Source organism: Parasteatoda tepidariorum, chromosome 1, assembly GCF_982258835.1.
Source record: "Parasteatoda tepidariorum strain Cologne lab strain chromosome 1, Ptep-v5.0, whole genome shotgun sequence".
Taxonomy (NCBI): domain Eukaryota; kingdom Metazoa; phylum Arthropoda; class Arachnida; order Araneae; family Theridiidae; genus Parasteatoda; species Parasteatoda tepidariorum.
The window spans coordinates 17,841,105-17,856,609 of NC_141755.1; the positions used below are offsets into that span (position 1 = coordinate 17,841,105).

Sequence of the window (15,505 nt, forward strand, 5' to 3'; positions counted from 1 at the left end):
GATAATAACAAGTGATAATAAATAGTAACATAATAACAAGTGATAATAAAAAATTTGCAAATTAAAAAACGCGTAAGAAAATGTTCGTATACATTTATTTATCATAACGTTAAAATATGCGAAAATAGAATGCATGAAATACGTAAGCATTTTAGAGAGATATCCTATGCTTATTGATATTGTTATCATCAGTTAATTTTGAATAAAATGTATCATAAAGCTTGTTACTGTGTATGTTTATATTTAGTGATGAGATAACAACGATTATATATTATGTAAATATGCCGCAATTTAGAAAAAAAAATCTAAATTTTTTAACAGTTCTTTATTTTGAATGCTTGTGAATCTTTCTAAGTAAGTTTTTCTGGTTTATTTGTGTTAAAGCATTGCATTTAATTAAATTTGTACGTGCTTATTAATATTTCATCGTACATGATGAAAATAAGTTAAAATAAAACAGGTAAAATTAAATATCGTAAGTTTAGGGGCGAGTTGGACAAAATCGGACAGGTGGATCGGCGGCATTTCTGTCTAAACTAAACATTCTGTGCTGCTAATTTCATGTGATACATTTGTCACAAATCACGTGAAACTAGTCGCGTGAATTAATTTCATGGGATACATTAGATGCCGTGCAATTTGAGGAGGAAATGAAAAACAGAGAAAGATTTTTGTATGTCTACCCCAGCATTTTTAAAAAAAATTAATCATAAAAAAATATGATTTTAAATCCGTCAATTTAATTGTGTAGTTTAAGATTGCTTGGAGATTTATGATGAGTTCAGCGTCAGATTAACCCTTCTTAGTTATTTTTGTTATTGTTTTCCATCTTTTAAATAGATTTTGCAACAAGTTTAAGGCATACTAAGTCTTTATTTCTGTTAAATGCCTTCTGTCGTTTTAAGAGCAGGCTTTTATAGAAATTCCTCAATAACCCAAGTCGAATATCCTGGACAATTCCAGTAAAATTCCTGGAAATTAGGATACAGTGTCTCAGCTGTGAACGATAGGCATTTGAAGCCTGCAGCTTCGGAAGGAAACACGATTGAAAATTTAGTCTGACTGCTGTTTTAAAACCTGATCAACAAACTTAATTTACAGTAAATTTCAAATATATTTCCTACGTTCCTTGATTTTTAAACGCCTGTATGTTTCTCAGTGCAAAAGGTTTATAATATAAATCTGTTGCTGTAAATATAAATCTCAAAAGGAAAAAAAGGGTTTTCTTTCATTATTTCTACATCGGTAGTCTCAATAAGTAGTTGCATAACACAAGCCTAAACTTCAATCTCTGTTTACATTTAAGTTTAACTTTTAACTTACAAATTTATAATTCTTTCCAATAACATACTTACGTTGTTCACGTTGCATACATTGTGGCTAAGGTTTTCAATAAATACTGACGAAATATTCTTTTTCTACCAAAAAATCGTTCTTGGCTACTTATGTTGTTAACTGAGACTTGCCTAGATGTTTATACATAAAAATAAGAGTATGAAATTTTTATAGGAAGAATAATTGAGAATATTTATAACAAATAAAGATAAATTATGTTTTACTGATATGAAATATTTTTAGAAAAAACAGTTAAGGATTTTGTATATATATATATATATAACGTCGTTGCCGAGTGGAAGGATTAAAACAGGTCATAGGTCGGGAAGGAGGGTACAAAATTTATTTATTAATTATTAGACAACAGCAGTCATGAGAGTGAGTAAAAGTGCACATGAAAAGTTGCGCTCCTTGGTTATATGTTAGGGAAAATCTTGCAAAGTAAAATCCGTAAAACGTCTTAATTTAGGGAAAGAGGGAAATCTTAGTAGTTGCTATTGGTTTATGAAAAAGATCGCGCGTTTCCCACACAAAGCAAGGGAAATATGTCCTGCTCTTAATTAAATGCATAGTTGAGCCAAAAATAGATTTAAGAACAGGATGTGGCTTTTAAAAGTGTGAGAAAGTATTTCAAATAGAATAATTAATTAGTAATAAAGTAGGAGTTGTTTTATAGCAAAGAAACTAACATAAAAAGATTAATTGAAGCTTTTTATGTTACATACCCCTTCGCCAAAATTGTCTAATTAGAATCCAAAAATTTTGAAATTATCCATTTGCAAAATCTTCCCTATGGTATAGAAGTACAAATAAAATAACCAAATTTGTAATGGTAACAATATATAAAAGTAATATAAATTATAAAACATTTACATATGTTCTCATTGTAAAAATTTTAACACAATTAAAAACCTGTGGTAGCATCATCAGCAAATTTAAAATTTTCATTTTCAACAGTTTTTTTGACTTAACAGTTTCAAAAGTCCTTTGTTTAAAAATCACAACACAGCTTTTTCACTATAAGAATTCTTCATAATAATACAATTTAAGTTAACTCTTCAATCATGATGACAAAAATTTAAAAACATTTGTTAGAAATGTGTAATTTAAAATGTAAAACACAAAAAACATTTTTACAGGAAAAATTTCAATCTGGAATTAGACTTGAGTATTGTTTACCTTGATTGAAAACAAAATTAAAAAAATGACACAGTGGTTGTTATTGTCAAGTCTAAGATTTCAGTATTGTCTTTATTTCACTTCATTTGTTATTTACCTTTAATATTTATCACTTTAATAGCAAAATATCCACAAAAATTTTTAATTTTACTTATTTTTTTTTTTATGTCCAAAATTTGCCTTTCTGTAACAATTTTGCTTTTCTTCTCTTATTTTTCTTTCTACTTTTCTTTTCTCTTTTATTTTTCTATCTACTTTCTATATTTATTTATACTTTTTCTTTCTTTCTTGATATTTTTATTGCAATTATTAACCCGGATTTCAGGAAATATGTAAAGACAAATTGCTTTTATAATCAGAAAAGGTGATCAGTCTTCTCAGATTTTACATTACAGCCCGTTTAACACAATTTATCACTAATTGAAATCCAAAACAAGCTTTCAAATTTAATATGGTATTAAGGTAAATCAGTTTTTAATTTTTGTCTGATCTAGCTATTTTCCTTATTTTTTATCTGAAGTGCAAGTTTGGTTAATTTGCAAAATACCTTTTATTAATTTATTTTTTTACATTTATATCTGTTAGAGATTGTAATATGTTTTTATAGTTGGTGTCACGTGACTCTGACTGCTGCTGCTTTCATTTAATTTTTATTCTTTAACTTTGGTTTTTATGTTGGCAACCTTCTTGAAATGTTTTGTGTTGATTATTTAGTGTTCGAATTAGTTAGGTTTTGAAAATATCACTAAATTGAGATTGCTTTAGAATTAATAAATGTTTATTAAGTTTTAATTTGTATCTGTTTATTCATCTATAGAACTAGTAGTTCATTTGAATAACATTAAAAAGGCGTCCGTGAAATTTATTTGTTTGCTGCAATTTACATTTTCTGGCGTCCGCGACAGGACATTTTTTCCGATTCGAAACAATGTTTCAAGCAGCAAAAGGATTTAAAAAAGAAGATTTGTTGTTCGTCGCTGAAGAAATTGGCGCAACATTACCACAAAAGGTCACAATATCGGAACTGAAAGAAGCAATTTTGAAAAGTAAGCAGTATTCCGAAGATCCACAGTTTGTTGAAGATATTTTGGTAACAACTGTTAGTGACCGGAAGCATAAAGAATTGGCAGAGGCGGATCAAAAACGATTAGAATATGAAGAAAAGCAAAAACAGTTAGAATGTGATGAAAAGCAAAAGCAATATGAAGAACGGGAAAGAATAAGATTACATGAACTGGAGTTGGCGCGAATTCAAGTAAACTCGCCAGTGGCAATAGCAGGTGAGTCCGAAAATTCTATGATTACTAGTGCTAGGAGGAAATTTAATTTACCCAAATTAGAGTTTCGACAATTCAGTGGGGATATCAAGGAATGGTTACCTTTTTGGAGCCAATTCCAACAGATTCATCAAGATGTAGATATTGCTCCCGAAAAAAAATTTCAGTACCTTATTCAAGCTACTGTAAGCGGATCTAGAGCGCGAGAAGTTGTAGAGAGCTTTCCGCCAACCGGAGCTAACTACGCCAAGGTAATTGATAGTCTGAAAGCTCGGTTTGGAAGAGATGAACTTTTGGTAGAAGTTTATGTTCGCGAACTATTAAGATTAATAATTTCGGTTCAGAAAAATGAAAAAAATTTAATGACTTCTCTCTATGATAAGCTTGAATCGTACCTTAGAGCATTAGAGACACTAGGAGTAACGACTGATAAATGTGCTTCAATACTTTATCCAATGGTTGAATCTTGTTTTCAAGAAGAGTTCCTGAAAGCATGGAACAGAAGTCCTTCTTACGCAGCTTCAACTGATGCTAAAGAACGACTGAACAATTTGATGAATTTCCTGAAAACCGAAACTGAAGGAGAGGAAAGAATAAATTTAGCCATGGCTGGGTTTGGTTTGGGTTCAAGTGAAAATCGCCAAACTTTTAAGAAAAAAGGAAAGCCTTTGATTTCAGGTAGAGTGCCTACAGCTGCCAATTTACTTACTGTGGCTTCAAAAGAGGTAAAGAAATTATGTGTTTTTTGTTCTGGAAAGCACTCCAGCTCAGACTGTTTCACCGCTCAAAGGATGAGTTTAGCCGAGAGACAAGATATAGTAAGAAAAAACCAGTGTTGTTTTGCGTGTTTAAATCCTGGTCATCCAGTACGTAAGTGCAAAATGTTTATCAAATGTATTGTATGCGGTAAAAGACATGTGCCACTTATGTGTGAGAAGCTAGATACCCGAGGTAAAGAATCAGGAGAAAGTGGTGAGAAATGTGAAAGTTCTGAGATTAACATGTCTAACATTACTTATGGTCCCAAAGTGTTTCTTCAGACATTAAAAATCAAACTGGTTTCAGATAACAAGGAAATTCTAGTGAGAGCTGTATTAGATTCCGGATCCCAAAAAACGTATATTTTGAAAAGTCTCGTGGAACAAATGGGATATACTCCGGTAAGAAAAGAAACACTTATACATTCTTTATTTGGTGGTATTAACTCTGATAAGTATGAACACACATGTTATAGAATTCGATTAAGAAATCCTAAAAGCAGCATAACTTGTAACATGGAAGCTTTGGATCAGTCTTCTATATGTGATAACATTACACCTGTAACTTCAGGTCCGTGGATCAAGGAGCTTCAGGAAATGAAGATAACTTTATCAGATATTGGTAATGAATTGCAACCTGTACAAGTACTTCTTGGAGCTGACGTGATAGGGAAGCTTATGACAGGTCAGCGTAAAGTATTAACTTGTGGACTTGTCGCCATAGAAACTTTACTTGGTTGGACTTTGTCGGGAAAAGTGCCTGAAAGCGATACATCTTTATGCAATTCTATGTTGGTAACTTCTCTTTTAGTGAAAGAAATGGATATATCAGATATGTGGACATTGGATACCATAGGGATACAGGATCCATCAGAACAGGAGACTAAAAAAGAACTTTATAACGCTTCGGTAGATCATTTCTTAAAGACTGTTAAAGTTGAAGATCAACGTTTCCTTGTTAGTCTACCTTGGCTTGACGTACATTTGCCTTTGCCCGACAATTTTAATTTAGCACTAAAAGGGTTGCAAGTAACAACTCGGAAGCTTAAAGCAGAAAATTTGTTTGAGGAATATGGAAATGTTTTCAAAGAATGGGAACGAGAAGGCATCATCGAAGAAGTTCCTGTAGAAGAACTGAAATTGACTTGTCACTATATGCCACATCGTCACGTAGTGAAGGAGAACAGTACAACAAAAATTAGGCCGGTGTTTAATGCTTCGTCTAAACAAAAGGGACATCCCAGTCTTAATGACTGTGTTGAAAAGGGCCTAAATTTGATCGAATTAATTCCTTCCATAATGACAAGATTTCGCCTCCATAAGTTCGGCATAACAGCAGATATACGCAAAGCTTTTTTGCAAATAGGTCTCCATAAGCCAGATAGAGATTTTCTACGTTTTCTATGGCACGACGAACAAGGTGAGCTCAAACATTACCGTCATCGAAGAGTTGTCTTCGGTGTTTCTTGTAGTCCCTTTTTGCTTGCGTCAACCATACGATACCACTTAGAAAACAAACTAGATGAAGCCACACAAGGAAATGGAAGATATCCTGAAGGCATTATCCGCCAACTGCTACTCAGTTTTTATGTAGATAATTGTTTAGTTAGTGTTGAAACTGAGCAAGAGTTAGAACAGTTTATTGAAGTTGCCACAGAAATTATGGCTGAAAGAGAATTTGATTTAAGAGGGTGGGAGTTCACTAATCCCGCTGAATCCACTGTAAGGTCAACAAACATTCTAGGAATGATATGGGACAGACAAAGTGATACTCTTTCCATAAATATTCCTGATGTTAATGAAACAAAGAATGAAGTGATCACAAAGCGAAATATTTTATCAGCTTCACACAAAGTTTTTGATCCCATAGGGATAACCTGTCCAGTGATGATGCGTCCAAAACTTTTGTTACAAAATTTGTGGAAGTCTAAAATTGGTTGGGACGCTGAAGTTGATCAAAAAACGGGCGAAGAATTTCCAAGATGGTTGCACTGCGATAAGGGAGTTGAAAATATTTCACTTCATTTTTTTTGTGATGCAAGCAAGTATGCCTATTCGGCAGTAGTCTTTCTGCGAGTTTGTTATATGACTAATGTTTATGTACAGCTGGTACAAAGTAAAACAAGAATTGCCCCTTGTGGGAAAAAAGAGACAACAATTGCAAGATTAGAACTTCTTGGTGCCACAATATCTGCTCGTCTATCCACTGAGGTACGAAAAGAGTTTAAAACCCACAATGTGTATTTTTGGACAGATTCCACCACAGTGTAAGCTTGGTTGAAAAGAGAAGAAACGTGGGGTGTATTCGTACAGAACCGTGTTCAAGAAATTAGGAAACTGACACCAGTTCAAGCATGGAGACATGTACCTGGATCCTTGAATCCCGCGGATCGGCCAAGTAGAGGTTGTTCAGCTAAGCAATTGTGCCAGTCAAAATGGTGGGAGGGTCCCTGTTGGTTGTACCTTCCATCCCGTGAATGGCCAACTAACGACTCAGAGGAAGATGTCAATGAAGAAGAAGTGATTAGAGAAAAAAGAAGAACGATCGTATCTTCAATTGTAAATATTGAAGTTACAGAAATATGGAGCGATCATTTTTCCTCTTACAGTAGAAACATCAGAGTGGTGTCATGGATTCTTCGTTTCATACATAACACATCACATGAAAATAAATTAAAAGGTAACTTGAGCTATGAAGAATTCAAAGAAGCAGAAACTCAAGTGCTCAAATCCATGCAATTAAAAGTGTTTCAAGATGAGAAGTTTCTTAACAAAATGCAAGCATTTAGAGATGAAAAGGGATTACTGCGAATAAGAACCAAACTTGTAAATAGTGATGAAACTGAAGATTTTAAATTTCCCATTCTTTTACCTGGTAATAGTTTCGCTATGAAGTTAATACGAGAAGAGCATGAGAAATCAATGCATGCTGGTTCTTCTATCGTACTTGTCAGACTTAGGGAGAAGTTTTGGATTCTTAAGGCTAAAAAGTTAGTAAAAGATGTCATTTCTAAATGCGTGACATGCAAGCGTTTCAAATCTAAACCAGTTGAAGTTCCCCTCGCTCCGCTGCCTAGAGAAAGAGTTACCTTGACAAAAGTCTTCGAGGTAAGTGGTGTAGATTATGCTGGTCCTCTCTACTTGAAGTCAAAAGGAAAAGCTTGGATCGTTTTATTTACGTGCGCCGTTTACCGAGCGGTCCATTTTGAACTGGTACAATCACTCACCACAGATGCTTATATCCAAGCCCTCAGACGATTCATTGCCAGACGAGGCCGGATTTCAATCCTTTATTCCGACAACGGCACAAATTTTGTGGGAGCCAACAGAGCATTGAAAGCATTAGATTGGGACAAAATAGCCGCATACTCAACCGCTCAGAGAATCACTTGGAAATTTATTCCACCTACCGCAGCATGGTGGGGTGGGTGGTGGGAGCGAATGGTCAGAATGCTCAAAGAACTGCTACGTCGAGTTCTAGGGAAATATACCATTGATTACGAAGAACTCTACACGATATTGTGTGACTGTGAGTCAGTAATAAATTCAAGGCCACTCACTTACATACAAGATAATCCAAATGAATTAGTACCGTTGACACCCGAAATGTTTATTCACGGTGGCGGTAACAGCGAAACACCAGATCTAGATAATGTAGACCGATCTTGCCTCATAAAACGAATAAAGTATTTACAGAAGCTACGTGAAAATCTCAGACAAAGATTCAGAAATGAATACCTTGCTCTTTTAGTCCACAAAGGGGTAAGAAGAAATAACGTTTTAGACGTTGGTGATGTTGTGTTAATAGGACATGACAATGTCCGTCGCATCGATTGGCCACTTGGAGTTATTTTAGAAATTTTTCCTGGTAAAGATGGTATTCCTAGAGTTGCAAAACTGAGGACCAGTAAGGGGGAAAGGATCCGTCCATTTCAAAGGCTTTACCCATTAGAAGTGTCTACCAAAACTGATATTGAGGTCTTAAAAGCTGCTAGAAGGACTGACGATTTTGTAGAAAACAATGAAGCTTTAGAGGTGAATTATTTTCCTAAAACTAAGTCGGGAAGAATCATCAAAGTTCCTGTTCGGTTGGACTTATGAGCATTCTTTTTATTTTTAGCTCTAGTAGTTTAAAGTTCCAACTTTCGTAAAATTTTGGTTGCAAAGTTCAATAAGCCTAACTTTGCAAGGTGGGAGTATGTTAGAGATTGTAATATGTTTTTATAGTTGGTGTCACGTGACTCTGACTGCTGCTGCTTTCATTTAATTTTTATTCTTTAACTTTGGTTTTTATGTTGGCAACCTTCTTGAAATGTTTTGTGTTGATTATTTAGTGTTCGAATTAGTTAGGTTTTGAAAATATCACTAAATTGAGATTGCTTTAGAATTAATAAATGTTTATTAAGTTTTAATTTGTATCTGTTTATTCATCTGTAGAACTAGTAGTTCATTTGAATAACATTAAAAAGGCGTCCGTGAAATTTATTTGTTTGCTGCAATTTACAATATCTTTCTTTATTTCTTTTTGGACATAAATTTTTTTTCTTTTTTTTTTCAAAAAATTTTTGTTTGGATATTTTTCTTAAGTAATTTTTGTGCAGAGATCTTAATTGATAATTTAATTTGTCACAATTGCTAGGGAATTCAAATATTTTCATTTCTATTTCCTACGTGTTTTTGAAGTGAACTTGGTTACTAATACTTTTCAATTTTTGTTTGATCATTTTCCTATCTTTATGTTGTTTGTCTATGGAAATGTCTGAGCTAGAACTGAGCTATGAACTATTTACCAACGTTGAACTAAAGCATTAATGTCTGGTTGTACTTCAATTTAAATTCAAACAACAAGTATTTTATTCATTTTTCCAAACTATTTGCATTAGCTTTAACATTTTTTGGTTTAATTTTTGCCACACCGTAATTGCATTCATATATTAAAAGTGAATCTCAATAATTATTGCAGTTGCATTACGAAGAGAAAAAAAATTTAAATGGCATTTTCATTTAAACCCTAATCACTGTAAAACAAAAATATAATTTCTACTACTCAAAAAATCATAGAAGCTGTAACACATAAAACAATAAGTTTGAAAATAATTTCTCGAAACATTTCTTATGACAATCAATTCACTGAAAATAAAAATTTCAACAGTAAATACGATTAATGTATAAAAAATAATTTTTTGATTGAAACATCAAGAATGAGAAAAAAAATTTTAAAATAATAATCAATTAAAATTCAAGAAATTGTTTTATGAGAATTGTAAAAAAAAAAAAAACACAAAAGGATACATGAAAAAGTTCGAATTAGTCCAAGATATTTTGAAAATCACAACATCAGAGATGAGAGTGCGTTGAAATTCCGTGAACACAATTCCAAAACCAAAGACGAGAGCTGCTAGGGAAAAAATTTGTTTCTTCGTTAAGATGAATAGTAAATTAACATTGAATGGAGAAATTGAAGCTTATTTTTCTTTGAGTTCTGAGTAGGTGGGAGAGGAATGTCAAGCATCTAAGGAGATCATCGTAAATTATTCCGGGGTGTGAAAACAATTCATCGACGATAAAATCCAGCTCAGCACTTAAGAGTGGTAAAATCAACGCTTTCTCAAAGGGATAGGGTTTCAATAAAACATTTTAATTATCAGGAGTTCGATGCAGTTATTCTTTTTAGTCCAAGGAAGGAAATTGAAGCTCAACTTTCTAGTAGTCTCAGGAACGTAGACAAAATAAGCAGCATAGACATATGGAAAACCGATGATCGTTTTGTTCCACTGTGCGTAGGTATAATTTATAATAAACAAAAAGTTTTGAAGAGTTTATTTTTTTGATGAAGATACTGGGTGAATTAATTATTGCCATAAGTTGAAGAAGAATTTGACTGCTTATTTACCAAATGTCCATTTGAAAAAATGATTTGAAGTTATTCCATATTTTTGATGTACCCTCTTCCGAAGTTGATTTATTTATTTTCAAATGAGATATTAAATATCTTAAATGTAGCGTACGAACTGTACCCCTTCCCGACCGTTCAATCCTGGCGACTTATAACGTCGTTGCCGAGTGGAAGGATTAAAACAGGTCATAGGTCGGGAAGGAGGGTACAAAATTTATTTATTAATTATTAGACAACAGCAGTCATGAGAGTGAGTAAAAGTGCACATGAAAAGTTGCGCTCCTTGGTTATATGTTAGGGAAAATCTTGCAAAGTAAAATCCGTAAAACGTCTTAATTTAGGGAAAGAGGGAAATCTTAGTAGTTGCTATTGGTTTATGAAAAAGATCGCGCGTTTCCCACACAAAGCAAGGGAAATATGTCCTGCTCTTAATTAAATGCATAGTTGAGCCAAAAATAGATTTAAGAACAGGATGTGGCTTTTAAAAGTGTAAGAAAGTATTTCAAATAGAATAATTAATTAGTAATAAAGTAGGAGTTGTTTTATAGCAAAGAAACTAACATAAAAAGATTAATTGAAGCTTTTTATGTTACATATATATATATATATATATATATATATATATATATATATATATATATATATATATATATATATATATATATATATATATATATATATATATATATATATATATATATATATATATATATATATATATATATATATATATATATATATATATATATATATATGAATTATTTTGCAACATGTAGATACATTTTTTAAAACATCCAAAGTTGTGAAAAAGAAACAAATAATTCGGGAAAAAAAAGAAAGATAAAGATTTCCTAGTAAAATTACTATGATAAAGTGCACAGTAAACGTAAATATGTTGACCTATTTTAATTCTTGCAGATAAATTAAAATGACTTCAAAAAAGAAGCTTCAGGTCCCATGGCTACCAGCACCTGTCTGGAAAGACTTTCCCATGACCAAAGGTCTCGGACACCACCGAGCTCCAATTGGAATCATTCTAGCAGCCAACCAAAAGTTAACATGCGTCTTAGAGAGTAAAAGTCTAAATCAAGCTCAAGTACGTCTCCTCAACGATGATCGTAAAACAGAAGGCAGGTTTGATATTAAAAGTTCCCAGCCAGGTCGAGCAGCAACATTTGGCCTAGGATCTGTGAGTGTTCCATTCTTAGAATGTGAGTACCTTAAGAAAAATCCAGAAGATAGTCGCACTGTACTTATAGGGTATCCATCTGATTCGAAAGTTCTTCCAATTTACCATTTTGGTGATAAAGAGGAAGATTTCTTTAAGCTCTGGGATACTCAAGATGCAGAATTTGCTTACATAGAATCAGATTATTTCGGATTTCTTATTCCGAAAATAGACAAGGAGGCTGCAAGGAAATTACCCGAAGGCAGAAATCTCAATGATTTAATTATTTTTTACGATAAAATCTTAACCACTTACAGTCAGTTGATAGGATTGTCATTCGAAGAAACTGATATAGATCAAAACGTACGAAACAGGTTTTTTCTGAAAGCTGACAAAAACGGATTTGGTTTGGCATATTACGATGCATCGTATACAGCTGTTAGGTCAGGATCAGTTTCGTTCTGGTTGAAAATAAGCCATACGAATTGGGGAGCGTTGCATGAAATTGGTCATGGACACGAACTGCACAGACTAAATGATGAATCGTTCTCCGTTGCTGAAACATGGAATAATATATTATGTTTTTTTTATCAGACAATTGTGTTTGGTAATGAAATGGTAACCAAAGGTTCGAATTCAAAAATAATGAACCTTACTGCAATACTCAAAAAAGGAACTGAAGTCAAAAGTTGGGATTTAATCCCAAAATTATCTTTTTTAACCCACATGTTTTTTAAAGCTGGTCAGAAATCTTTTTCACGTTTCAACCAACTTACTCGCCGAGAATATGCCGGCCATTCTTATTATGCTAGTGGGACATTATTAGTGGAAAAACTGATGCACTTTTTTGCAATTGATTTTGCCATCGACGTGTATCCGTTTATGAAATTGGCAAAAGCAGCAATACAAGAGGAGCAACTATTTGAACATTACTATGTTTTATCCAGTATAGCCTATCCTCTGAACTACATAATAAGCGATACCAAGAAGATGACTTCTGTTAAAAACAGCCTTGGTTTACTGTACGAAACAAGTTTAGTTACTCCATCAGATTTGCGTTCAACTGAACTGAAAAATGATTTTACTGTTAACATAGATAACCAAATACTTGGTGAATTTACAGGTGATATGCTGAAACTGATGGACGGATCTCGAACAGTAGCCGAGCAAAAAATTCAGAGTCAAAGTATTACCTTTAAGGATGTACCCATAGGAGTATACAAGATTTTTGTTGAACCAAATGCTAAGAATATAGAATTCTTCTATGACGATTTTTATGCCATAGTACACGCCAATAATCCGAAGAAGCTACTTCTTAGAGGAAAAGTATTGAAAGAACCCTCACTTCCGCTTGACAAAATCAAATTTCTTGGACTTGGTGATAGTTATTTTGCCTACTTGACAGCAAATCCTTTTAAGAAATTGCTGAATTTCAGATTTTTTTCAAGCAATCCACATAGTTATTTTAAAAATAAGAAATACGTTGGTATAGAGATAAAGAATCAGAGTAACGAAGTTATTTTTAGCAAAAGCATCGATGGCAATAGTTCTGCCCTTGGATCGTTTGACATACCTATGGATGGGGAACTGCAAATCGAAATATTTCACGCAGAAACAAAAAACCGCTTAAAAAATGACGATCCCATGATGGATGTAATAATAGATCGTAGTGTTAAGACCAACTGTTTCATTGCAAATGAACTAGGTTTTCAAAACAAGAATACGAAAACCTCGATGGAGTTGTTAGAGAAGAGTTTCTTAAAGAAGATTGAATTTAAAGCAAATAAAATTAAAAGCAAGATCTCCTTGTATGTTAGACCTCATTGCCAACCTAAATATAATTTACTTTTAGCCGTGGAAGCGTTTGAACGTTTGTTCAGGAAAAGCAGCGTCGATAAAAGTCTCAGAGATCAATACAAAGATTGTTTGCCATCCTCTTAGGTCTCCATAATAACGAGCTGGAAAAACGAATTCAACTGACCAGAAAAAATTAAACAATTTAATTCAAATTAAAAAATCATTTCGTTTTCTTAAAAAAATTAATCTATTTTTATTTAAGGAAATAAAAAACTTAAAATTAAATTTTGTAACAGTTTCGCTGAGTTTTTAAAAAATGTGCAAAATATTTCATTTCAATTTTCAATTGAATTTTAAAAATTGCAAAATAACTGTATTTGAAATATGTTTTACTAATTTTTAGTGACTATTTAAAAATTATTGAGGCACTGGCAGTTTGAGTTGTCATTCCTCGCTTCAATGTGAGAAATTGCTTCAAAATTATAGTAAATTACGAAATAGACATTCAATAATCTGTGGTTTTTTTTATACTTTTAGTTTATAAAACATTTTTTTTTCTTAATTCAACATGATATTTGGTATTATTAAAAATTAAGAGATACGTATTTCTGCACTGATTTGTTCAAAATTGTAGCATTACTGCAATTTAGTTTTGTTCACATGAAATTAAAAGAAACTAAAAAATATTTATGCACTTATTTGAAGTATTTTCATGATTTTGTCATTATAGAATTTATATGCTTTTTAAAATTCAAGTAGATTTTTGTTGAATGTAAAAAACTGCTATATAATTATGTATTCATTTTTTTAGTGCAATGTGCATTTTTTAGAAAAAAAATCAATTTGCTATTTGCCTTTACTGTAGGAAGCTGATCTATATCAGTATATTAATTATAAATACTTTATATAACCTATCTTCATTACAATTTGTATTCTTTTAAGAATTCAATCACACAATTTTAAAATTGAGACTAAATTATTAAACAGTAACATTATATTGTGATAGATTTTTATAATCTATTAATTTTGTGATGTATTTTTATACTCTATTTACTTGGTGATGTATTTTTATAATAATTTGTTTTATATTTTTATAATATTTAACGAAATTATAATTCATTATTTGTGATAAGAAAAATAAATATTACAAAATTTTATCAAATGATTTGTCTTATGTTTAATATTTATTTTTAATACTAAAAGCAATTATGAGATTTAAACCGATTCAGAGCACCTATTTTATTTTATCAAACATACATTCTATAATTTTTCAAGTTTTAAATCCCAATAAAATAATATATTTTATGTTTTCTGTGTCTCTGGTGTGACTGAAATTTAAACAAAAGTAATGTGGAGCACAAAATATTGGTTTCTGAAAAGATATTTTTAAAATTTTTGAAAATTCGTATTTATTTTTTCAAAAACAATAAGAAAAGTGTACAAATAAGTTTAGAAGATATGAGATGCTAAATTTAATTTTACAAAAAGCAGAAATATTAAGTTTGTTCATATTGCGTATCTACGCGGAGAAAACAATGCGGATAAAAAAAAAACTTATTATTTGGTAACGTCATTTCTGGTTTAAAAAAAATCATAATTCTGGTTAATAAAATCAAAATATGTGGTATTTAAACCCTCCATTTGGTAATTTTTTCATTCTATGGTAACAGTTTACTAGAAATTCTGATTATCAAAACTATAGTTCTTATTACCACACATTCAGTAAAAGATACAAAACTTCAAAATAAATGATTCCTATGCCATACTCTAAGGTATCATGACAAAGTTAAAAAAATTTTACCATATTTACCAAATATTACCACATATTATAATACCATATTTTATTTTTAATCTTACAAAAGCATTAGGAAAGCACTTTAAAGAAAAATTACCGAGCTTTCTGATGTTAACATAGAGTCAGAAATACGGTAAGTCTTACCATATCCTAGTTCATACTTTTTTCTCAGGATAGTGCCTATATAATTGTGACAAGAATATTTACCATTTTTCAATGCACGAATGATAAAAATATTTTAACAGGAATCAAAAACATAAAATTTATCATATGTTTCTGTTATAACATTATATTATATGT

The 15,505-nt window shown here is 31.8% G+C and overlaps 2 protein-coding genes across 2 annotated transcripts; both read left to right on the top strand.

Annotated features, from left to right (window-relative positions):
- The first annotated feature begins 230 nt into the window (after positions 1-230).
- Positions 231-14,719, top strand: LOC107450394 (uncharacterized). Its single transcript, XM_087159862.1, has 2 exons — positions 231-354; positions 11,364-14,719. Exon 2 carries the CDS (start codon positions 11,374-11,376, stop codon positions 13,552-13,554), a length of 2,181 nt encoding a protein of 726 aa, XP_087015988.1. The 5' UTR covers positions 231-354; positions 11,364-11,373; the 3' UTR covers positions 13,555-14,719.
- LOC147816293 (uncharacterized) lies at positions 3,443-8,650 on the top strand. Its single transcript, XM_087154334.1, has 2 exons — positions 3,443-6,760; positions 6,863-8,650. Exons 1-2 carry the CDS (start codon positions 3,443-3,445, stop codon positions 8,648-8,650), a joined length of 5,106 nt encoding a protein of 1,701 aa, XP_087010460.1.
- Positions 14,720-15,505: the final 786 nt, after the last annotated feature.

Coding starts and splice junctions, on each gene's coding strand:
- LOC147816293 (XM_087154334.1), top strand. CDS start 3,443: ATGTTTCAAGCAGCAAAAGGATTTAAAAAAGAAGATTTGTTGTTCGTC. Junction 6,761..6,862: donor CTGCTCGTCTATCCACTGAG/GTACGAAAAGAG, acceptor GTATTCGTACAG/AACCGTGTTCAAGAAATTAG.
- LOC107450394 (XM_087159862.1), top strand. CDS start 11,374: ATGACTTCAAAAAAGAAGCTTCAGGTCCCATGGCTACCAGCACCTGTC.